Below are 25,224 nucleotides of genomic sequence, written 5' to 3'. Positions count from 1 at the left end.
GTCTTGTTTATGCAGGCATTTCTAGAAGAGGCAGTTTCACTGCAGACTTCCTGGTATTCTGGCTCTCTCTAGCTTTCTCACCCTCTTCCAAAATGTTTCTGGAGCCAATGATGCAGGGGTTAGGATATAGGGGTATCTCTTGGGTCTGGGATCCCCATGATCTGTTGGGTTTTACAGTCTGTCCAGCTGTGGTATTCCTTGAGTGTCTCTTCTATGTTCTTGTAAATAAGCATTACTAGGCTTTTTGTTTGTTTTTACTAGACTTGCAATCTAATGTTTTATTTACTTTTATACTTAATCAAATCAATACTAAATTAATGTTGTTTCAAGAATTATGATACCAAAAGAGGACTGGAAGGAAAAGAGTGTTTAGGACTATTTTATGTGACCTGCCAGTTTTTTTACATTGAGATATGTTTAGTATTTAGAGAGCCCAAGGAACCGTATGAGTATGTTGAGACAGACTCCAACGAGTGTGTACTAATGATGAGAAAGAGGTTAAAATTACATGTAACTCATCCATTGAATTCTCAACTATGACACTAGATTTGTCATCTGATGAAGATTTCTTATGTATGTAAAATTTATTTGAGTCCTGTAGCTAGAAATGTGGTTCAGATAAGAACTGCAAGAATTCCATGGATGAAAGTCAGGAAGTATGCTTTCATTGATGCTGTAGCTTCTTCTGGTAAGTGGATTAAAATCAATGATGTAACAGAAATTCCCTTATGGCAGAGCAGGTGCTGGAGATCCTCCCTTTCCCTTAGTAAATTACTTCTCACCTAGAATGACAAGTTCCAAATCCTGGAACAAACATCTCAAACCTAGTTGAACAGGTAGCTTCTGCCCTGGAGAATCCTCGATTGGGGGTGGGGGGGAGATGGTTCAGTTTGTTTAAACAAAGGTATGGCAAAGTTTTAGGGTGGATCCTCAGAGTGTAAATGATCTGGTTTTAGGTGGGTCTCCCTGCTTCCAATTATTCAATCAAAAAAATATGTCTCAGGCTAAATTTCCCAAGCTCTTGCATTTTAGTTAATTTAATCAAGTTGTAATCAAGTTGATAAGCAAGAATAACCATCCCAAGGGCTGAACACTTTGTATTGTGTGATCAGTTAGAAAGATCATCCCTGAGAGAGGCTAATTTCTTGGTCTAGTAGTGAGTCCCTTCCAAAATTCTTCCTTCCACATCAACACATTCATTATTTTGTTCTTATTTATGCAATTGTTTTAAGACAGGCTGTTTCACATCACACTTCCTTGTATTTTGCCTCTCAGAATCTCTCTGCCCCACCATCCACACTATCTGTGGAGCCACTGAGGCTGTAGCTATGGGATATAGATATCTGTTGGGGTTGGGATCACCATGATCTGTAGACATTTTCCCTTGTAACCAGATGTGATTTGCAGTGATGATCTCCATTTGTTGTAAAGAGAGTCTTCTCTGATGAGAAGTAGACGCTCATATCCCTATGGTTATATATTCAAATATTTTGTCATTCTTGACTCTCTTTCAGATCCTAGGCCCAGGTTATACTTTAGCAATTTGAACAGACACAAAAGACTGAAAATTTGGCCACTTAGGTGTATTTGAGATTTACAAGTGTATGAGAGCAGAGACAATGCCACGATTATTTTGAGGTATATCAGTGTTCTTCTTTTCCAGTAGTTTTATCCAGGACAGTCTTGTCCACCTGGCTGATATGTACTTTGCTTACAAGACAAGTGGGTCTTCTAGGATGTAATGACTATTGTCACCCTGTGCTGTTCTTTACTCTGTCTTTACTGTTCTTTTCTCTGGTAGAGAAATAGGCAGAATAGCTATTTGCAAGTCCAGGTAGTCTCACTTATTATGGCATGCACACTGGTGCTAGTCAATGCTGGTGAATGAGCATTTACAGAATCATTGTCCTATCCAGAGTTTCGACTCCCATGAAATGTTGATGGGAAGCACCCAACACTGTTCTAGAAACTCAGGGTGGAAACACCTTGCTAACTCTAACTGCATATTCTTGATTCCTGTTAAATTGATTTCTTGTTTTATGCTGCAGTTGCCAACTAGGATAGAGTTTGTGTGTGTGTGTGTGTGTGTGTGTGTGTTCCTTGTCTTTAAAATATCCATGCACCTGTCTTACTCACAGGGATCAGTTCATAGACTCAGTGGGCATAGAGAAGTCAGCAGGCAGGTTGCCATAATTTGTGTTTGTCACAAAACCTATGTGACCCCACAAAGACCCTTTGAGAAATTGTTCTCAACCAGGAAATGATGTTGATCATAGAATATGGGTTTCATAACAAGCGTGAGGTGTAGTGGGTCAAGTTTACCATGGGCAAGATTTGCAAGACTGCCTGGTAGTCGTTGACACTGGACAAAAAGGACCCCCAGAGCATCTTTTTGAAGGCAATGCTCTACTGAGGTGACTTGTTCGATTTGGAGTGCATTTTTTATACATAAGTTTATGTTTTATGATATAAAATTAATGTACTAAAGATGATAACATTTCATAGGGATTTCTTTTTGAATAATTATTAAAATACTAGTTTTTATTAATTAATTAAATTTAAATCTCAGTCATAGATCCCTTCCTCCTTTCCTTAGGGGATATAGGATTATTTAATTGGCTTACCTGGTCTTGATTCAGCTTTGGCATGTGGAATAGTTTGAAGAGTATTGGTGTTAGCTCTTCTTTGAAGGTCTGGTAGAATTCGGCACTGAAACCATCTGGCCCTGGGCTTTTTTTTTTTGCATGGTAGACTTCTGATGACAGCTTCTATTTCCTTAGGGGATATAGGACTATTTAATTGGTTTACCTGATCTTGATTCAGCTTTGGCATGTAGAATTGGTCAAGAAAATTGTTCATTTCATTTAGATTTTCAAATTTTGTGGCATATGGACTTTGGAAGTAAGACCTAATTATTGTTTGGATTTCTTCAGTGTTTGTGGTTATGTCCCTCTTTTTGTTTTGGATTTTGTTGATTTGAATAGTTTCTCTCTGACTTTTAGTTAGTTTGGTTAAGGGTTTGTCTATCTTGTTGATTTTCTCAAAGAACCAGCTCTTGGTTTTATTGATTCTTTGAATTGTTTTATTTGTTTCTAATTTATTGATTTCAGCCCTGAGTTTGATTATATCCAGCCATCTACTCCTCTTTGGTGTGTCTGCTTCTTTTATTTCTAGGGCTTTTAAGTGAGCCATTAAGTTGCTTACATGAGATGTTTCGAATTTCTTTTTGAAGGCACTTAGTGCTATGAACTTTCCTCTTAGCGCTGCTTTCATTGTGTCCCATAAGTTTGGGTATGTTGTGCCTTCATTTTCATTGAATTCTAGGAAGTCTTTAATTTCTTTCTTTATTTCTTCTCTGACCCAGCTGTCATTTAGAAGCAGGTTGTTCAGTTTCCATGTGTGTGTAGGCCTTTTGCTATTTTTGTCATTGGGGTCCAGTTTTAGTCCATGGTGATCAGACAGGATACAAGGGATTATTTCAATCTTCTTGTATCTGTTGCGGCTTACTTTGTTACCAACGATGTGGTCTATTTTGGAGAAGGTTCCATGAGGTGCTGAGAAGAAGGTAAATTCTTTGGAGTTTGGGTGAATGGTTCTGTAGATGTCCGTGAGGTCCGATTGATTCATGACCTCTGTCAGAGTTATTGTTTCTTTGTTTAATTTCTGTTTTGTTGACCTGTCCTTTGTTGAGAGTGGGGTGTTGAAGTCTACCACTATTAATATGTGGGGGTCTATGTGTGGTTTAAGTTTTATTAAAGTTTCTTTTACAAATGTGGGTGCCCTTGCATTTGGGGCATAGATGTTCAGGATTGTGATATCTTCCTGGTGGATTTTTCCCTTGATGAGTATGAAGTGTCCTTCTCTCTCTCTTTTGATTGGTTTTGGTTGCAAATCTACTTTATTAGATGTTAGAATGGCTCTTCCTGCTTGCTTCTTGGTTCCATTTGCTTGGAAAACCATCTTCCAGCCCTTTACTCTCAGGCAATATCTATCTTTGTGATTTAAGTGTGTTTCTTGTATGCAACAGATTATTGGGTCTTGTTTATGCATCCATTCTGCTAGTCTGTGTCTTTTTATTAGAGAATTGAGTCTGGTGTCACTTTCATGAATGGTTGATACTGAAGAGAAACCTGATGAATGTGTTTAGTATGGTAACTCAATGCTTTGTGTTTTCATGTGTCATAGAGATGTAATGAAGTGGTATAATTGGCAATCAGTTGCATCTCACTAAATAGCTTGATTTGATATGAACATATATATATATATGATTTGATGTTCTGTGATTCTGTATGTTGCTCCTTATTATCCATTTGTCATTTCTTCTTACAGGACTGCATTCTATAGGAAATATACAATATAGAGATTCTAGGTAATGTAACAACAAGGATATTTACTTAAAAAGAAACACTCTGGTGTGTGCCTGTAAAGTGATTATGAGGTTTTAGGCCATGGCAGATATGTACAGAGTGGGAAACAACTTTGTGGCATCTTCTTTTGCCATCTTTTCTTTTTATTTTATTATTATTTTTTTATTTATTTATCAGTTACATTTTATTAACTCTGTATCCCAGCCGTGTCCCGATCCCTCATTCCCTCCCAGTCCCTCCCTCCCTCCCTCATCTCCACCGTGCCCCTTTCCAAGTCCACTGATAGGGGGGACCTCCTCCCCATTCATCTGATCCTGTTTTATCACGTATCTTCAGGACTGGCTGCAAAGCCCTCCTCTGTGGCCTAACAGGACTGCTCCTCCCTTCGGGGGTGGGGAGACCAAAGAGCCAGTCATTGAGTTCCTGTTAGAAATAATCCTTGTTCCCCTCACTTTGGGAAACCAATTGGTTACTGAGCTACCACAGGCTACATCTGAGAGGAAGTTCTAGGTTATATCCATACATGGTCCTTGGTTGAATGTCAGTCTCAGAAAAGACCCTGTGCCCAGATATATTTGGTCCTTGTGGAGCTCCTATCCTTTCCCCATCAGACTAACTCCCCTTCTTTCTTATGATTCCCTGTACTCTGCCAAAGGTTTGGTCATGAGTCTTTGCTTTGAAAACACTGCTAGTTAGAGTCTTTCAGATGCGCTCAGTAGACTCCTGTCATAGGTTCAATGCACATCCCATCTGTCTTTCTAAATGAGGATTGATCATCTTACCCCATGTCCGCTCAATTGATTATATTTTTTAGGTGTATAGATTTCATTCTCATGGGTGTAAGATGAAATCTCAGGGTTGTTTTGATTTGCATTTCCCTAATGGCTAATGAGGTTGAGCACTTCTTTAAATGCTCCTCTGTCATTCGATATTCCTCTACAGAGAGTTCTCTGTTTAGCTCTGTTCCCCACTTTTTAAGTGGATTACTTGGTTTGCTGCTTTTCAGCTTCTTTAATTCTTTGTATATACTGGATATGAGTCCTCTGTCAGATAAAGGGTTGGTGAAGATTCTTTCCCAATTTGTAGGCAGTCACTTTGTTTTGGTGATGGTCTCCTTTGCTTTGCAGAAGCTTTTCAGTTTCATGAGGTCCCATTTATTGATTGTTGCTCTTAGAGCCTGTGCTGTTGGTGTTCTATACCAATGAGTTCCAGGGTATTCCCCACTTTTTTTTCTAGCCAATTTAATGTGTCAGGTTTTAGGTTGAGGTCTTTGATCCACTTGGACTTCAGTTTTGTGCAGGGTAATAAGTATGGATCTATTTTTATTTTTCTACATGTAGACATCCAGTTGGACCAGCACCATTTGTTGAAGATGCTATCTTTTTTCCATTGTATGGTTTTGGCGTCTTTGTCAAAGATCAGGTGTCCATAAGTCTGTGGGTTTATTTCTGGGTCCTCTGTTCGGTTCCTTTGATCCACCATTCTGTTTCTATGCCACCACCATGCAGTTTTTAAAACTGTTGCAATTTTTTTCATACAAGTCTTTGACTTCCTTGGTTAGGGTTACTCGGAGGTAAGTTATGTCATTTGTGGCTATTGTGAAGGGTGTTGTTTTCCTAATTTCTTTCTCAAACCTTTTGTCTTTTGTATACAGGAGTGCTACTGATTTTTTTTTTTTTGAGTTAATTTTGTATCCGGCCACTTTGCTGAAGGTGTTTATCAGCTGTAGGAGTTCCCTGGTAGAGTTTTTGGGGTCACTCACGTATACTATCATATCATCTGCAAATAGTGATAATTTGACTTCTTCCTTTCCAATTTGTATCCCCTTGATCTCCTTCAACTGTCTTATTGCTCTAGCAAGGACTTCTAGAACTATGTTGAAGAAATATGGAGAGAGTGGGCAGCCTTGTCTTGCCCCTGATTTCAGTGGGATTGCTTTAAGTTTCTCTCCGTTCAGTTTGATGTTGGCTATATGTTTGCTGTATATCGCCTTTACTATGTTTAGATATGTGCCTTGTATCCCTGATCTCTCCAATACTTTAAACATGAATGGATGTTGGATTTTGTCAAATGCTTTTTCAGCATCTAGGGAGATTATCATGTGGTTTTTTTTCTTTCAGTTTGTTAATATGGTGGATCACATTGATGGATTTCCATATATTGAACCACCCCTGCATACCTGGGATGAAGCCTACTTGGTCATGGTGGATGATATCTTTGATGTGTTCTTGTATTCGGTTTGTGAGTATTTTGTTGAGTGTTATTGCATCAATGTTCATAAGGGAGATTGGCCTGAAGTTCTCTTTTTTGGTTGGGTCTTTGTGAGGTTTAGGTACCAAGGTGACTGTGGCTTCATAGAATGAGTTTGGTAATGTTGCTTTTGTTTCAATTTTGTGGAATAGTTTGAAGAGAACTGGAGTTAGCTCTTTTTTGAATGTTTGGTAGAATTCTGCGCTGAAACCATCAGGTCCTGGGCTCTTTTTGGATGGGAGAATTTCGATGACTGCTTCTATTTCCTTGGGGGATATAGGACTATTTAATTGATTTACCTGGTCCTGATTTAGCTTTGGTAAGTGGAATCGATCAAGAAAATTGTCCATTTTATTTAAATTTTCAAATTTTGTTGCGTATAGACTTTTGAAGTAAGTCCTAATGATTGCTAGGATTTCCTCAGTGTCTGTAGTTATGTCCCCCTTTTCATTTCTGATTTTGTTGATTTGGATGGTGTCTTGCTGCCTTTTAGTTAGCTTGGCTAAGGGTTTGTCTATCTTGTTGCTATTCTCAAAGAACCAGCTCTTGGTTTCATTGATTCTTTGAATTGTTTTATTTGTTTCTAATTGATTGATTTCAGCCCTGAGTTTGATTATTTCCAGCTGTCTGCTCCTTCTTGGTATGTCTGCTTATTCTTTTTCTAGGGTTTTGAAGTGAGCCATTAAGTTACTTGAATGCACTGTCTCGAATTTCTTCTTGAAGGCACTTAGTGCTATGAACTTTCCTCTTAGCACTGCTTTCATTGTGTCCCACAAGTTTGGGTATGTTGTGTCTTCATTTTCATTGAGTTCTAGGAAGATTTTAATTTCTTTCTTTATTTCTTCCCAGACCCAGATGTCTTTTAGTAGCAAGTTGTTCAGTTTCCATGTATGTGTAGGCTTTTTGCTATTTCTGTTGTTGTTGAAGTCCAGCTTTATTCCGATGGTGATCAGACAGGATACAAGGGATTATTTCAATCTTCTTGTATCTGTTGAGGCTTGCTTTGTGACCAACTATGTGGTCTATTTTGGAGAAGGTTCCATGAGGTGCTGAGAAGAAGGTAAATTCTTTTGTGTTTGGGTGTAAGGTTCTTTAAATGTCTGTTAGGTCCATTTGATTCATGACCTCTGTTAGAGATATTGTTTCTTTCTTTAATTTCTGTTTTGTTGACCTGTCCTTTGTTGAGAGTGGGGTGTTGAAGTCTCCCACTATTAGTGTGTGGGGATCTATGTGTGGTTTAAGTTTTATCAATGTTTCTTTCACAAATGTGGGTGACCTTGTATTTCGGGCATAGATGTTCAGGATTGTGATGTCTTCCTGGTGGAATTTTCTCTTGATGAGTATGAAGCGTTCTTCCCCATCTCTTTTGATTAATTTTGGTTGAAAGACTATTTTATCAGATATTAGAATGGCTACTTCTGCTTGCTTCTTGTGTCCATTTGCTTGAAAAGCCGTCTTCCATCCCTTTACCCTCAGGTAATGTCTATCTTTGTGACTTAGGCGTGTATCTTGTATACAACAGATTACTGGGTTTTGTTTATGCATCCATTCTGTTAGTCTGTGTCTTTTTATTGGAGAATTAAGTCCATTAATATTGAGAGAGATTAATGACCAGTGGCTGTTAGATCCTTTGAATTTGATGTTGGCTGTGGTCATACTGTTGTGTGCTTGGTTGCTTTTTGTTTTACTGTAGTGGGGTTATTTATTTCCTGTATTTTCTTGAATGTAGCTAGCTTTCTTGGCTTGTATTTTCCCTTCCAGTGTCTTCTGTAATGCTGGATTTGTTTGTAGGTATTGTTGAAATTTGTTTTTGTCATTGAATATCTTGTTTTCTCTGTCTATGAGGACTTAGAGTTTTGCAGTGTATAGTAGCCTGGGCTGATATCTGTGTTCTCTTAGTGTCTGCATGATATCCGTCTAGGCCCTTCTGGCTTTCATAGTCTCTGTTGAAAAGTCAGGTGTGATTCTAATGGGTTTGCCATTATATGTTACTTGGCCTTTTTCCCTTGCAGCTTTTAGTATTTTTTTCTTTTTTCTGTATACTTACAGTTTGATTATTATGTGGCGGGAGGATTTTCTTTTCTGGTCTAATTTATTGGGTGTTCTATACGTCTCTTGTATTCTTATTGGCCTCTCCTTTAAGTTGGGGAAATTTTCTTCAATGATTTTGTTGAAAATATTTTCTGGGCCTTGGTGCAGGGAATCTTCTTTTTCCTCTATTCCTATTATTCTTAGGTTTTGTCTTTTTATGTTGTCTTGAATTTCTTGGACGGTCTGTGTCAGGAATTTTTTAGATTTAACATTTTCTTTGACAGATACATCTATTTCTTCCATTGTATCTTCCACACCTTAGATTCTTTCTTCCATTTCTTGTAGCCTATTGGTTATGCTAACCTCTGTAGTTCCTGCTTTCTTCCCTAAGTTCTTTCTCTCCACAATTTCTTCCATTTCTGTTTTTTTTTTTTTTTTTTAATTTTTCCAATTCTATCTTCAGGTCTTGAGCTATTTTGTTGGTTTCCTTCCCCTGTCTGAATGTATTTTCATGTTTTTCTGTCAATTCCTTCAGCTGTTTGTTTGAACAATCCACTGTTTCTTTTATTTCATTCAGTGATTTAAGCATTTCCTCTCTAAAGGCCACAGAGTGTTTGGCTGCAGCTTCCTCTATTTCTTTTCTTATTTTATTTGTTTCCTCTGTTATCTTCTTCATGAGCATAGATGTTAGGTCATCTCCTTGAATTTCATTATTCTGGGGTGTCTAGGGCTATTTGCCCCTGGATAACTGGGTTCTGGAGATGCCATATTGCTCTGGCTTTTGTTGGTTGAACTTTTACGCTGTCCTCTACCCATTGGGTTATCTTAGTTGTTTGAATTTAGTTTCTGGTTGTTCCTGGACTCTTGTACTGGAGAGAATCCCTTTGGCAGGAAGATGGTTTTTCCTGAAGGAAACCTTCCCAGCTTTTTGGGTATAGTCACTGGATGTCCAGTGTTTTTCAGGAGTTGCTACAGCTCACCTCAGGCATAGAGACCTGGGTTGTAACTGTGGTCCTGATTAGTCAAGAGGGCTCTCCTCTCACTGGGAGAAGTCCTGGAGACAGCTGTCCTCCTTCTGGGTTTCTTGCTGTAAATTTAGTGATCAGCTGCTGTAACCTGTGTGTCCCATGGTTTGGTCGGTTCTGTTAGGGATAACTGGTTGCTCCTTGGAGCAGTGTCTGGGGTTGATCACAGGGTTCCCGGTCTTTTGTAGGTCTGAGGTTGGGGCTCTGTGCCCCAGAACCCAAGAGGTAATCTGTGGCAGGTGAGTACTGCTCTGGTGTCTTGGGGCACACAGTTCTGCCTGTAAGGTGTAGTTGGTACAAAGCAGGCCTCTGGGCTGGCAGAGCGTGCGCCCACCTGCTAGTTTGCGGGAGCTGAGTTTCCAATCACTCTGTATTCCCTGTTTAGGCCCAGATCTGTGATGGCTGGGCTTACTCACCTGTTTGCGATCTGCAGGCTACTAGACTTTCCCTAGGTGACCCCAGCAGCACAGTTTCTTCCTTCCCTCTGGGGTCCTCTCTGGACAGGGGTTCCCAGTCCCTGTTGTACTGGGGCATGCAGCTTGTCTGTACCACTGAGCTGAGCGCGCAGCTCTCTGTGCAGCAGGAGCTCAGTTGTGTTGGTGGTGGGTACCTGCCGTCCTAGAGACCTTCAGGGGAAAGACTGGGTGACCCATGATCAGACTGGCAACTTTGCTTCCCCGTGGGGTTTTCTTGCAACTGGGACTCCCAGTCTCAGGCACCCTTGTGCCCACCGATCAGCCTGGGAAAGTGATTGGGACATGCAAGCTTGCTGCTCCAGCCCGGGGCCCCAAAGCCCGAGTTACCGGGGATTTCTTCTGGGTTCTGGCTGGGTAGCCGTGAGTGGACCGGACCAATTCCCACACCATGGGAGCCTCCCCTCATCTGGGAAACACGATGTAGTTTCAAGGCCCAGAGTTCAGTCTCCTGGTCTCTGCAGGGAGAGTGCTGTCCTGTTTTCTCAGATGCGATGCTCTCCCGGCGCCGCCATCTTGGCTTCCCCTATATATTATTTATTTATATATTATTTAATTCTTTTTTATTTTTTATTTTTATTTATTTTTTATACTTTATTCACTTTGTTTCCCGCCATAAGCCACTCTCTCCTGCCCTCCCGATCTCAAGCTCCCACCCCTTCTTCAGGCATGCTCCTCCCCAAGTCCACTGATAGGGACTGCTTTCTTCTGATCTTAGTCTATCAGATCACATCAGAAGTGGCTGCATTGTCATCTTCTATGGCCTGGTAAGACTGCTCTCCCCTCAGGTGATCAAACAGCAGCAGGCCAATCATCTCATGTCAGAGGCAGTCCCTTTTCCCATTACTACAGAACCCACGTAGACACTAAACTGCCATGGATTACATCTGCGCGGGGGTTTAGGTTATCTCCATGCCTGGTACTTGGTTGGAGTATGGGTCTCTGGGAAGACCCCTGTGTTCAAATTTTCTGGTTCTGTTGCTCTCCTTGTGGGGTTCCTGTCCTCTCCATAACCTACTATTTCCCACTTCTTACATAAGATTCCATACACACTGCCCAACACTTGGCCATAAAGTCTCAGCATCTGCTTTGATAGTCTGCAGGGCAGAGTCTTTCAGAGACCCTCTGTAGCAGGTTCCTAGGTTGTTTTCTGCTTTCTTCTTCTTCTGATGTCCATCCTCTTTGCCTTTTCAGGATGGGGATTGAGCGTTTTAGTCAGGGTCCTCTCTCTTGATTAGTTTCTTTAGATGTACAGATTTTAGTAGGTTTATCCTATAAGCCTATATGAGTGAGTATATACCGTGTGTGTCTTTCTGCTTCTGGGACAGCTCACTCAGGATGATCCTCTCCAGGTCCCACCATTTACCTGCAAATTTCATGATTCCTTATTTTTCATTGCATAGTAATACTCTATTTATTGTATAGATGTACCACAATTTCTGCATCCATTCTTCAGTTGAGTGGGAGACACCTGGGCTGTTTCCAGCTCCTGGCTATTACAAACAAGGCTGATACAAACATGGCTGAGCAAATGTCCTTATTGTGTACTTGAGCCTCTTTTGGATATATGCCTAGGAGTGGTATGGCTGGATCTTGAGGAAGCAGTATCCCTAGTTGTCTGAGAAAATGACAAATTGATTTCCAGAGTGGTTGTACAAGTTTACATTCCCACCAGCAGTGCAGGAGGGTTCCCCTTTCTCCACAACCTCTCCTGTATGTGTTTTCACTTGAGTTTTTCATCTTGGCCATTCTGATGGGTGTAAGGTGAAATCTCAGGGTTGTTTTCATTTGCATTTCCCTGATGGCTAATGAGGTTGAGCATTTCTTTAAGTGTTTCTCTGCCATTCAATATTCCTCCACAGAAAATTCTGTTTAGCTCTGTTCCCAATTTTTTTAATTGGATTACTTGGTTTTCTGCTTTTCAGCTTCCTTAGTTCTTTATATATGCTGGATATTAGCCCTCTGTCAGATAAAGGGTTAGTGAAGATTCTTTCCCAATCTGTAGGCAGTCGTTTTGTTTTGATGATGATTTCCTTTGCCTTACAGAAGTTTTTTAGTTTCAGTTTCTTTTATTTCTTTCTGTGATTTAATTATTTCTTCTCGGAAGGCCGCAAACTGTTTAGCTTGTATCTTCCCGTATTTCTTCATGGATGGCCATAATCTGCTTGTCTTTAACTTCCTCCATTTCTTTATGGATAGCCATGATCTGTTTGGTTTTATCTTCTTCTAATTTTTTATGTATTTTATTTGTTTCCTCTATTATCCTCTTCATCAACATAGATGTAAGGTCATCTTCTTGATTTTCTATTATGCTGGGTTGTCCAGGGCTGCTTGCTCCTGGATGGCTGGGTTCTGGAGATGCCATATTGCTCTGTCTTTTGTTGGTTGAGCTTTTACGCTGACCTCTACCTATTAGGCTGTTTTAGGTGTTGACTGTTAGTTTCTGTGCTTCCTAGAGTCCTGAGGTAGGGAGAATCCCCATGGCCAGAAGATGATTTTTCCTGAAAGAGGCCTTCTCTGCTTTTTGGGTATGGTCACTGTGCTGGGAGCCAAGGCCACCTAGTGGAAAGTTACAGACAGCTGCAACAAGGTCATAGGTGAGAGATTTACCTTTCCAGAACCTATGAGACATCTGTGAGTCAGGCTAGACATTTTGAGATATCTTAGCTGACATTCTTGTAGTATCTCTTTTAGTAAACATTCTTGCGGTGTTCTGCATCATCATTAATCACCCTGTTATGTTTTGTAAACTATATTGCTGACACATTTTCCCTTCCTGCCTTCTCCCTATAAAGTTGTGTGAAATTTTTCAAATAAACGAGAGCGAGATCAGATTATAGACTTGCTCTCATTCTTTGTGTCTCCTTGTCTCTATTTCATTCTTTTCACCCCTCCTTAGGAATTCGTTGAACTCCCCCTGGATGGGACATAATTGGCGCCCAATGTGAACCTGAGGCACTGGGGATTGAACTGAACGTTGTTCTTTGTGGGCCCACCCAGTTTCATAGTATCGCTGCTTCTACAGGAGAAGTGAGTGAAGATCCTGCCTAAGAGATCTCCACAGAGCCACCTGTCTTTGAGTCTGATCCAGAGAGTTAAGTCAGAATGACAAATTATGGGACAAGAGTTGAATAAACATGACTTATTCTTTCAGGGTCTCAAGAAGTCCTTCAAGACATGAGGAGTAAGGGTAAATAAAAAAGAAAATCTCATGGCTAATGCCCTGGTGGTAGCTCCAACAGCCGTCAATGAGATGTAGTAACAATGGTGGCTGTAGTTCCAAGATCCCTTTTCTGTCTGAAGAGAGTCATAGCGTGAGGGGCATCAATGGGCACAGGCACCCAGTGAGGCATGCGAGTAACCAGGGCATACCTAAATTTACTAGCATTCCAGCATTGGGCAAAAAAGCAAGTATCATTACCACAATTACTTGGCTCTATCTGGCTAATAATGAATAAAAATGGGGGATATAGACAAACAGGTGTGGGCTTATAGGAAATATTATGAGAAGCCTTAACCCCTCGTTGGAACATCCTGCGTCAGTTCTAGAACTAGCAGTGGTGGTGTCCGAGGTCTGCTCAGACCCTGAATAATCATTTAGCCAATGTAGCTCATGCCTTAGTTGTACATAAAGGAATTAATGCTCAACTAAAAGGAAGGTTGATGGTGTTCAATCAGAGGATTGACCTCTTGCAGGAGCAAATTGATACCCTATGGCAAATCGCTCAACCTGGCTGTCAATGAAAGAATGCTGGACTTTGTGTCACTAGCATACAACATGAGAATTTTTCCTGTGCTGCAAATCTGTCTAAACAATTGTCAAGCTATATTTTAGGTAATTGGACTGGAGAATTCGATACTATGATGGAGCAGCTGAGAGTGGCCATTGTCACAGTAAATTCTACCAGAGTGGACGCAGGACTAGCCACAGGATTATCAACATGGATTGCTGCAGCCATGAATCATCTGAAGGAATGGGCGGGCATGGGAGTGTTAGCAGGCCTTCTGGTGTTGGTCTCCTTGGTTTGCCTGTGGTATATATGCAAGATTAGAGTCTCACAACAGTGTGATGCAGCCATGATCATTCAGGCCTTTACAGCCATGGAAGCAGGACATTCTCCCCAAGCATGGTTGGATACCATAAAAAGCTAAAATGATATGCTCAGGATGCGAGGCTAAGCACTGCACTCAGGGTCAGCCGCTTTGGACCCAGAGAAGAGCATGTCTGATTGCATGCGGGTTGATGCCCCAGGTCCCGCCTCTGAGAAAAAGGTATCGGACGGGTCTGATGCTCTTTGGGTGGATGACACCTAAATAAACATCTGTACAAAGTCCCAATTTATTTCTAATATCAGAGATCAGACCTCTACTCTTGCCTGATGCGTCTAAAACAAAAAGGGGGAACTGTAGAGAGCTGCGGAATGCTATGCCTTAAAGATGGAGCTGGTTTCCGCCTTCCACCTTCCGGATGGTGAGTGCTCTCTGTCACGAACAACTCCACATTTGGCTAAGGCCGAGGATCTGGCTTGCTTCCATGTATGTGGACCTATCTGCATTGCCCCCGTGGCACGCCTGGGTTGGCTACCCAGAGGCTATTTAAGCTGTGGGCTGGCTTTCCCCGGGGTCCGAGGATTGTTCAATGTTCCTGAATAAACTGCATTGAAAAAAAAAAAAAAAAAGAAAGAAAATCTCAAGCTAAAGAGTTGCTTGAAAGATTAGAGCAGCCAAACAGGCAAAATAATAATAATAAAGTACTTCTAAGGGTATTTCAAATGTTCATAAAGGATCTCAAACTGATTTGTGTAATTTAAAAGCAAAAAATGGTTTAGGAGACAAGCTCTACATAATGAGTATAAAACAGTCAGATGAAGAAACTGCCAAGTCTCATAATTCAGACTGGTCTCCTGCGCCTGCCTCCCTCTAACCCAAACAACAACAAAAAAAGACCTCCAGGTAGGCTGAGGTAGAGAGCTCAGAGTGGGGGCCTATACTTCGGTGAGCAGGAGGAATGGGACACTGCACTTCTTCCCCCTCCCCTACAGTGGGCTAGGCTTGGATGACTTGCGCAGAACTGGGTAGATGGGAACACTCACACCCTCCAAATCGGCTGCTGAGCTGAGTAGCATCACCTTGCCCCTTCCTCTGCTCATCTCTCCTCCCACGGGCTGTAGTCAGTGTTGGCCAAAGGGATGAAGCCACTTCTAGCTTCAAAGATTAAATTGTGTGCACTGATAAATTCTGAGTTTTAAATTTAGTTCTGACTTTTAAAATCATAGTTATGCTCTATAAATTCACTCCTACAGAAAATGGTTTGTTTTAATATTACAAAACAGGTTTTAAAACATATTTAAATATTTAAAAAAGCAGGTACCGCAGGTGTTTTTTGTCTTTGTCTTTGTGTTTTGTTTTTGTCTGTCGACTGTCTGTTTTTATTTTTGGTTTCAGTTTGCTCTCGAGATCTAAAAAACTTGGAGAGTTTCCAATCTGATCAAGGGAGCCTGGGGGACGCCCCAGATCCCGAGGACAGGGCCATGGGGGCTCTGCTCCTTCTGGAATCTATGTGTGTATGTGTTTATATGTGAACTTAATATGATGATAGTTTAAAATTTGACTGACGATATTAATATTTTTGGACATGAGACAGTTTAAATCAACACCTCTGAGTTTGGCCCTGGACCGTCAGAGTTAAACTATATAAAACATTTTAAGATTTATCAGGTATTTTAAAATAATAATCCTTGGACAGTCTAACAAAAAACTTAAATACAGTTTCTCAACCCTTTGGGAGAGGTCAAAAGACCTTGGCATTTATTTTATTAACTTTACAAAATAAAATCAAGTCATGCTGTTTAAGCCAATTAAACAAAACCTGCAGTTATTACAGTATATCAGGTAAAAAAAAAACTATAAAATATGATTTTCTTCATTTAAAAAGGCTGGAGATTCTCAATGCAAAATGTTTGCTTAGGTACTTTTACAGGACCAAAAGGACTACAGTTCCATGTTAGCCCAATGTTATGCAGGGTTATATTCAGATCATTGTTAAACATTATATAAAATATATGCCTGGCTGCCAGTACCTAAATAAATGATTTAGTGCTGTTTCTTTCTGGCCTATAGATTTGGTATGGCCAGAACAGTCTATTTTTGCTAAAGGCTGCAGGCTAAGTAAACTTTTGTCCTTTAATTTTTTTTTGCTGTTAAGTTTTAGTACAATATGATAGGATTAATAACATTTGCTAGACCCTTTATAAATTATATTTAAATAAAAGTTTTACTTTGATTTTATTTTAAAAGAACAGATTTAAAGTTATGCTAAAGATTATAGTTGAGTACAAGATTAAATTTTACCTAATCTCTTTGTTTAGGCTGTTTTTTTAAGGTTAATATTAATATGGGTCACCATAAAGTTTGCCTATATAGATCTACCTAATAATTGGTTCTAAAACATACCTTTAAAATATATGCCAAAATTAAAGATTATAACATCCTATTTTATAAGATGGAGTCTAGAGCAGATGATAAAAGTAGAAAAAAGAGTAGATCAAATATGCTGGCTCTCAGACTTGTCAAAGATCTGAAATATATGGCATTTTAACATATGTAAGCTTATTATGACAGAGTCCAACCTGTTGAGCCACAAGAAAATAAATTAATTCAGTTTTTATAGATGCAACCTATAGTTTTTCCATTTTAAACAAAAGTTATTCCAATTGTTGATACTTCAACTGTATTTACTAATGATTCATTATCTGGTGTTGCTGCCTGTACTTATGAAAAGAAAAACAATGTCTTTTCAAGTGTCTAGCACATCTGCGCAAATAGCAGATTATCTGCAGTATTGGCTGTGTTTCAAATTTTTAATAAGCAGTCTTTAAACATTTTTGCAGATAGTGCATATGTAGCTTAGTCTTTGCCTAGGTTAGAGACTGCAGGTCAAATTCAGATATTTTCTCCTCCTGGAATTTTATTTTGACAAATTCAAAACTTGACACAAGAAAGAAACGTTCCCTTTTCATAGGACATTTAAAGGCTCATTCTAATATGCCAGGACCCCTGTCTGAAATAAAAAATTATTGGCAGATAAAGCCACCAAAGTTTATTGTTCACAGTTAAAAAGAGCCCAGGATGCCCATAACATGCATCATCTTAATAGTCAAAATTTGAGACTTAAATATGGGTTGACTAAAAAACAGGCCCGTACTATAATCAAGGCTTGCAGCACTTCTCCTCAGTTTCAGCTGTTTCTCATTTGGGAGTCAATCCTAAAAGGACTGGTTCCAAATCAGATTTGGCAAATGGGTATTACTGATATTCCTAAATTTAAAATTAAAATATGTGTATGTTTGCATAGATACCTATTCTGGATTTATTTTTGCCACTCCTCAACCAGGAGAAGCTGCAAAAAATGTTATTACTCATTGTCTACAGGCTTTCAATGTTCTAAGAGTTCCTAAGCAATTTAAAAACTGACAATGAAGCAAGATATAATAATAAACCTTTTAAAAGATTTTGTCAACAGTTTCAAGTTTCTCACATAACTGGAATATCTTACTATCCTGAAGGACAAGGCATGCTAGAACATGCCTACTAAACAATTAAGATTTACTTGCAAAAAAACAACAGAGGAAGATCCACTCCCCTGGACACCTTAATTAAAAAAAAAATAGATCTGAATTTTTAAAATTTGGATAAGCATGGTAAATCTACAGCAGATTGATTTTGGCATACAAAAATCAAAAAAATTTTGCTAAAGTAAAATGGAGGACCCATGGACCCAACCCTATATTCATATGGGGACGAGGAGATATCTGTGTTTTTTCTGCAGGAAATGATGCAGCTTAATGGCTACTGGAACACCTGGTATGACAAGTGGATGAGGAGTTTTCTCCTGACAATGATAATGATGTCAAAGAAGACCCCACCAGTCAAGATGACTACTATGTGCTGCCCTCAAGGAAGAATGTTGTTTTTACATGGACAATTCTGGGGTTGTAAAAGACAGCATGGCTAAAGTTAGAGAGGGTTTAGAGAGGAGAAAAAGACAGAGAGAACAAGAGGAAAGTTGGTTTCATAATTGGTTTTCAACTTCTCCCTGGCTTACTACTTTCCTCCCTTCAATCTGGGGACCCATGGTGGGCTTCCTTCTTCTCATATCTTTCGGTCCATGGGCCATCAAAAGGCTTACTAGCTTTGTAAAAGAACAAATTGACTCCCTGGCATCTAAACCCATACAAGTTCATTATCACAGACTTGATTTGGCTGACAGAGGCTTAGCCAAGCCGAAGGAAGATTGGTGACAATCCATCACATGGGTCTTGATTGCACTTGGCTCTCATGAGAACAGCATAAAACTCAGATAAATGCTTGCCTAATGTGACATGGGCACCATAGGGGTGTAGGACAAGGTACCTCGGGGGAAGGACCCAATTGTCCGCTTCTAAGTTCCCCAAGAAGCAAACCTGACTGCATAGAGGTTGGTGTTTGATTACCCCTAACCACAACCTGCTGGGGATGCCCTCAGGTGTTGATGGGGTCTTCCTCTCCTCCCCAAAAAGACACCCAAAAAGGCTGCAAGACACCCTGGGAGAATCAGGTCTCTACTTCCCCCCTCTGGTTAATGCCCACTGTCTTCAAAAGAGCTCATGTTTGTAACCTACTTGCTAGCCTCTTAAATTATTTGAGAAAGGGAGGAGATGCCGGGAGCCAAGGCCAGCTAGTGGAAAGTTACAGACAGCTGCAACAAGATCATAGGTGAGAGATTTACCTTTCCAGAACCTATGAGACATCTGTGAGTCAGGCTAGACATTTTGAGATATCTTAGCTGACATTCTTGTAGTATCTCTTTTAGCAAACATTCTTGCGGTGCTCTGCATCATCATTAATCACCCTGTTATGTTTTGTAAACTATATTGCTGACACATTTTCCCTTCCTGCCTTCTCCCTATAAAGTTGTGTGAAATTTTTCAAATAAACGAGAGCGAGATCAGATTATAGACTTGCTCTCATTCTTTGTGTCTCTTTGTCTCTATTTCATTCTTTTCATGCCTCCTTAGGAACTCGTTGAACTCCCCCTGGATGGGACACTCACTGTATGGCCAGTGTTTCTCAGGAATTGCCACTGCTCACCTCAGGTGTATAGACTTGAGTAATAGCTGTGGTCTTTCTTAGGCAGGATAGTGGTAACTCCAGGAGTTGTTATCATATTAGGATTATTTAAGCTTTCTTTTATTATTATTTATTTATATTTATATTTTAATATAATATATTTAAAATAAATATTATTAAATATAGTAATATTTATATCATTATTTATTTCATATATTATTTAATTCTTTATTTTTTTTATATTTCCATATAAACCTGAAGATCTGCTTAGAATGTCTATACAATTTCCTGGTGGTGGATTTGCACATGTTTATTCCCAACATTCCAAAGGCAGAGACAGACTTATGTTTCTTTGAGGCACACCTGGAATACAGAGTTAGTTCCAGCACAGCTAACACTACATTAAAAAAAAAAAAATCTGTCTCAAAACCCAAAATATCATGTGTCAAGTTAAAACAAAATTAGCCAGTAAATACATACCTGTGCTTGAAACAATTAAGATAGAATCCCACATCTAAATAATATTTTTATAATGCTAAAACCAACCGCGGGTCCTGAGCATTCTTAAAAATGGCTTTAATTCTGAACTTGAATATCGCTGCTAATTGATAATTCTGAAATGTATGCAGAGATTAATAAACAAACAATGAAACAAGAGAAACCTACTTAAAAAAGGTGAGGACCACAAATTAAAAGGAAGCATAGTCAGCCATATTTAATAGTATTTTATTATATAACTGCAAAAAGAAAAGTGATAACCATACAGAAGGAAATACTTAAACAGCACTAAAGTCCTGGATTACAGCTTTCTATTATATTGTGCCACCAAAGGAGAAGAAAGGCCTGACACGGTAATTGAAGGTGCCAGGAGGGTAACTGTATATGAGGGAACTCTTGGCTACATCCAGGAAACTCACACATCCACCCTCACAATCAAGGAGCACACCAACCTGGCCCACTGGCTTCCCTATATAGTGATGAATTACTGGGCAGGTGGTGACGAGACTGTACTGATTACCCTCCTTCACACACACAAGGAGAAATGCACCCTCAGGTTCAGTCTGTTGGCAGCCATCTTTACAGACTCCTACAGCCCAGTCCAATGGCTCTACTAAATTCAGCTCCCAGTAATATTTCCCAGAGGTGAAGCTCTGTGATCCCCAGGTAGCAAAATACTGTCCAGCAGATTCCAAAATTGTCTCCTGATGGCCAGGTCTAAAGCAGACTCTTCTTACAACATCAAATGGGGTCATCTTGTCACGAGCTAAGATTGCATTTCCAAATGAAATGTACACTGTGGAAAGAGGCAACATTTTAATTAAAATGAGCATTTTAATTTCTCAGGTCAGAGAGGTACCTGGAGATTGCCTTAATTATAAAAGAGAAGGCTAAGCCTAGAGGGTTAAATGTGGCTCAAACACTTCAAAGTCAAGAAATTCCAAAAGAAACAGAATGGGATCCTCATGAAAAATAGAGGAGAAAGCTTCATCCTACTTCTGTCAGGTGAATTTTAATTACACCTGGCAAAAGGAAGATGCATGCATTGCCTTTGGTCTTCATCATGGTTTGGACCATGATGAAGCCTGTCATCATGGTCGCCAATAAAAACCAATTTGTAAGAGAGGGGCAATGATAATCATATCTTAATTTGCATGTAAGAACTCATGTTTATTCTCAAGGAAAGGCTAAATATGCATTAAAAGGGGTTTGCTGGTTGTAACTGTCTGCCTTTATCCAATTGGCTTCTCTGATACTCTTTCCCTGTGAGGGTATAATTCACATTTAGATGTAACAGCGAAATTTAGACACTGTCTCATGTCCTTCAAATTTGTTTTATTTTTATTGCTCATGATATAAACCATTGTGTATATAGTTATTTTATGTTTATTTACTTAGTTTATTTTTGATACAGTCTTGGTATATAGTTTTGACTGGCCTGGAACTCACTGTATTGATCAGTCTAGCCTCAGACTCATGGGCAATCCTCATGCCTCAACATGTATGTACTGTTGGGGTTACAAGTGTCTAGCACTAAAATTTGGGTATTTTTAATCTAAGAAGTTCATGTACTTTATAAATTCAACTGTTAAAACGTTTAAGGAAAGAAAATCGAATATCTCTATCACTGGGTACATTTAACATGAGTTAGATTGTCTTTGATTAATTTATCCTTCCTTATGTCTCAAGGAACAAATGATACTATATTTTCATCCTGGGACACATATAACACTGTATGCATGTTCATCCATGATTTTTTAAATGACCATGTGAATAAACATGATTAGAAATGAGACTTACATTGACATATCTTTCACTGGAGATTAAAAGAAAATCATGTATGTTAAGGTTATCTCATTGTTGAAGGGCACCTCTGGTCATTTCAGCAGTGCTGACACTTACCTTGAAAACACTTGCACCTCTCAATCAGTCCAGTGATGGGCAAGGCACTGAGCTCTGGTTTCATCACCTGGGGCATGCACAGCTGCACTGACTCACTCCTGCAAGGAGAGGAAGACCTTGGTCTGCCTGGTGCTAAAGACACCATCACAGTGATGAGGAGAAATGCTCACTCCAAGTTCAGACAGTGACTCAGGAGTTAAATCCCTTCCCACACAAGCCTAACAACTTGAGTCAAGTCCCTGGAACCCATGGTGGAAAGAAAGGACTGACTCCTGAAAGTTGTTCTCTGACGTCTACACGTGTACAATGGCATACATGCATGTGTGCACACACATAATTAAAACAAATCAAATTAGTACAAGTAAACAGTTGACAGAAAAACTTTCACAAAAGCATTTTCTGATATCATAGTGACCCAAAGATCAGGAGACAGGGTAGTTTCCTCCTAGATACTTTTTGGAGCCCTTCCTGCTACCAATTTTTTGTCAATGTGTTCTGCTATTTCTTCTACTACTAGAAAATGCTGCTGGTGGACCGCAAAGTTTATGATTTCAAAAGTAGATATTTTATCACCAAGTCCTCTTGCATACACTGATTCACTATTAAGTAGTAAGTAAAGGCACTTTCTGGTAAAGAAGAACAGATATCATATACACGAAACCAATCTCAAGCATCATACACAAGCAATTGATTATTCCTGTCTAAAGTATATTTTTAGATTGCTAAGGAAGCTTGGTCAATTTTATAGCATGCTTTAAGGATCCTGGCTTGCACTGATGACTATACTCACCTTCTGAACATGTCTTCCAAATCCTGCAAATACAACAAGAATAGTTTAGATTTCTGAAGAAATGACAAATAATGTTTATATATGAAATTCATAAAAATGTTAGTCATCATCACACATATTGATCATTCAAATTTATTTTCATATCTTAAGATAATACCAACCAAGCAAATGAGCAGAAGAGAATTCTTGATGAAATCAGACGATGAGGGCAATAATTAAGAAGAACATGCATACATAGTGAACATACATTTCTTTACACCCACAGCTGTCTACAAATGGGACTTTTTTTGAGCCTGTCTACAATTCACAGGCATGCTTTTACTAAGACTACTTTAAAACTGTGACCTCACCCCTGAATGACACCTCATGTCTATAATCGAGAATTTTGTGTTTTGAGACCTCAGGATTACTTTGAGTTTCAGGCCATCATTCACCACCAAAAAGGTCCATACATTGAAGCTTCATCTTCCAAAGAACACACTAAATTACATTTTGTAAAGAGAAGACAATAAGTATAAATTTCTTTAAAACTGTGGATAATTTTCAAGTAGAGGCAAAAAAGAATGAATGTTTGGTAACAGTAATAACTGAATTAGGGATTTCAGATAAGCAAGCTACATAAGCAAAAAATGAGGAGATAGTCAATGGGGAATTCACTGACACAGGGTCAAAAGCTTGCTCTTTTAAGGTTATGACAGAACATAGTGTCTCCAGATTATCCCTAATATCCGCTGACAATAAGTGCATGGACTGTGGACAGCTATCTTAGATGTAACAGTCCCAGTGTGGGCCTCAGATAACAAAGCCCTTTCAGCACTCCTCCATGCTCACCTGGAGCAGCACCACATATGGCTGCTGGGACATTGTCATCAGCTCCCGATACATTTGTATTAGTTGATTCCTTTTTCGGACCATCAAGGCTTTGCTTTCCCAGAGTTTCTTTAAAAGAGCTTGGCCTTCATTTTCCATACACTCTATATGTTGCTTTTCTTCATAGAGGACTGGATGTACTTTCCTATACTCCGTCCTGATCATTTCTTTCCGAAGAGTCACATAATCCTAAAGGAAAAGGGATAAGCTAGGTCACATTTATAGAGTATTTTATCCTCTCCACTGACTCATTCTATGTTTAAAGTCAACTAGTGGGATCCTGTCAGTGTGCTGCACACACTGATTTTCTGTCCCAACTTTTCATAACTGTGAATTATTTTCTTTTATTCATTTATTCTTTATTAATAGCACAAACAAACCCATCATTTTCTCTAGGCATTTTCAGCAATTTAAGGAGATCTGAGTTAATGAAGAAAAGGTATTCATTGCTAATACACATGTTTACTCAAAGAAGAACCTTTGCAGGTATTAGTTAATCATCATGGGGCAGTCATAGGATCAAATGCAATGTGATGAACTGTCAGCAAATCACTCATTAAATGTTTCTGCCATAGCCAGGCCATGCTGTCTGAGTGCAACAATGTATATTACACTCAGAATTAGAGGCCTGCAGAAAAGGTTCTCCTAGTATCAACACCCATGCCTTATTCCCAACTTGTGAATGAGCAGATTTGAGAGATAGTTAGTTGCCTCAAGCTGATTTTCAGCATCAGACCCATACCCACCAACCACTGAGTTGGCATTCTCTTCTCTGCTTCTAAATTCTCTTGATTTTTTTGTATCTTCTCCCATAAAGATGCCATTTGCTTTAGAAGTTTCTCCTGTAAACAAGAATAAACACAGTCATAGTCCTGATGGACAGACAATAGAAATCAACAATTACTTTAGGAAAAGTTGAAGAATCACCATGTTTTTACTTTCTGACTTTGATAACTGAGTTGTAGATTTCAGACTGTAGAAGTACAAAATACAAAATAACTTTTTGCTCAAGTAACATGATTAGTAAGCCTGATTGAAGTAATTTGGATCTGACTGGGATTTCCAAATGGTTCTCTCCAGGTAATTCCAAAATTCTTTCAGTAATTTCTCTCCAGTGACATACAACTTTTAAAGATGTACACTTACTATTTTACTTCCCACTGACATCAGCAAACTATATTTCAAAACTGGAAATTATAGTACACTAATGGATTTCCCAAGGGATGCTTCCATTTATAGTCACCCTTACTCCATTAGCTGTTTTTAAAATGCTATCGTTCAGAATGCAATGGGTTCCTTATAATCTTGACATGGATCTTCCTGTGTTCTCTAAGCTTCCTTTCTCCACCTTTCAAGTTCTCTCAGAAACATTACTTACCATTTGCCCCTCAGAAGCTGCTTCAATAGGACAGTGTCTGTGACCTTTATGCTCCTGGGATTCAGAGCACAATTGACAGAGAAGGACCCTGTTCTTCTCACAAAAGATCCTCTTTGCCTCCTTGTGGGTCACACACTTTTGCTCCTCAGAGCTCAGGTACTTCATGAGGCTGTCCTGTCTGGCAATGGACACCAGCTTCTTCAGAACAATGTTGGTTCTGAAATCCTTCTGGTGGGATGGATCCTTACACATGGGACAGTGGACAGGAACTTGCAGGTCTTTCCAGGAAAGGCAGAGGCAGGCCCGACAGAAGCTATAGCCACAGCTCACGGTGACTGGGTCTGTTAACCAGCCAAAGCAGATGGGGCAGGTGAGCTCTTTCTGGAAGGCCTTTGAGATGCCTGACTCCATTTTCCTGAGGAAAGAAGCAGAATTACTCTTATTGGGTCCAAGAGAAACAAGAGCCTGCACAAAATCTGATCAAGTTGAGATTCAATTCTGTCTATGGCAAAACAGCCTTCATTTTTTGTAT

At 39.5% G+C, this 25,224-nt stretch overlaps 1 protein-coding gene across 1 annotated transcript; it reads right to left on the bottom strand.

Annotated features, from left to right (window-relative positions):
• Positions 1–20,066: 20,066 nt before the first annotated feature.
• Positions 20,067–25,103, bottom strand: LOC110539839 (tripartite motif-containing protein 43-like). The gene is made up of 6 exons (XM_021626658.2): positions 24,693–25,103; positions 24,061–24,156; positions 23,276–23,503; positions 22,445–22,467; positions 21,655–21,752; positions 20,067–20,548 (listed from the first exon to the last, which is right to left on the bottom strand). The coding sequence occupies exons 1-6, from the start codon at positions 25,101–25,103 to the stop codon at positions 20,067–20,069; spliced, it is 1,338 nt and encodes a 445-aa protein (XP_021482333.2).
• Between the last annotated feature and the right edge of the window lie 121 nt (positions 25,104–25,224).

Source organism: Meriones unguiculatus, chromosome 6 (assembly GCF_030254825.1).
Source record: "Meriones unguiculatus strain TT.TT164.6M chromosome 6, Bangor_MerUng_6.1, whole genome shotgun sequence".
In the NCBI taxonomy this organism is placed as follows: domain Eukaryota; kingdom Metazoa; phylum Chordata; class Mammalia; order Rodentia; family Muridae; genus Meriones; species Meriones unguiculatus.
The sequence above is the reverse complement of the archived record's forward strand: the minus strand, read 5'-3'. Positions and strand labels throughout refer to the sequence as shown.

Excerpts from the sequence above, each read along its gene's own strand:
- LOC110539839 (XM_021626658.2), bottom strand. The coding sequence starts at position 25,103 with ATGGAGTCAGGCATCTCAAAGGCCTTCCAGAAAGAGCTCACCTGCCCC. Across the intron at positions 24,157-24,692 it reads CAGCTTCTGAGGGGCAAATG|GAGAAACTTCTAAAGCAAAT; the intron begins GTAAGTAATGTT and ends TCTTGTTTACAG. Across the intron at positions 22,468-23,275 it reads CATATGTGGTGCTGCTCCAG|GATTTGGAAGACATGTTCAG; the intron begins GTGAGCATGGAG and ends TTGTATTTGCAG.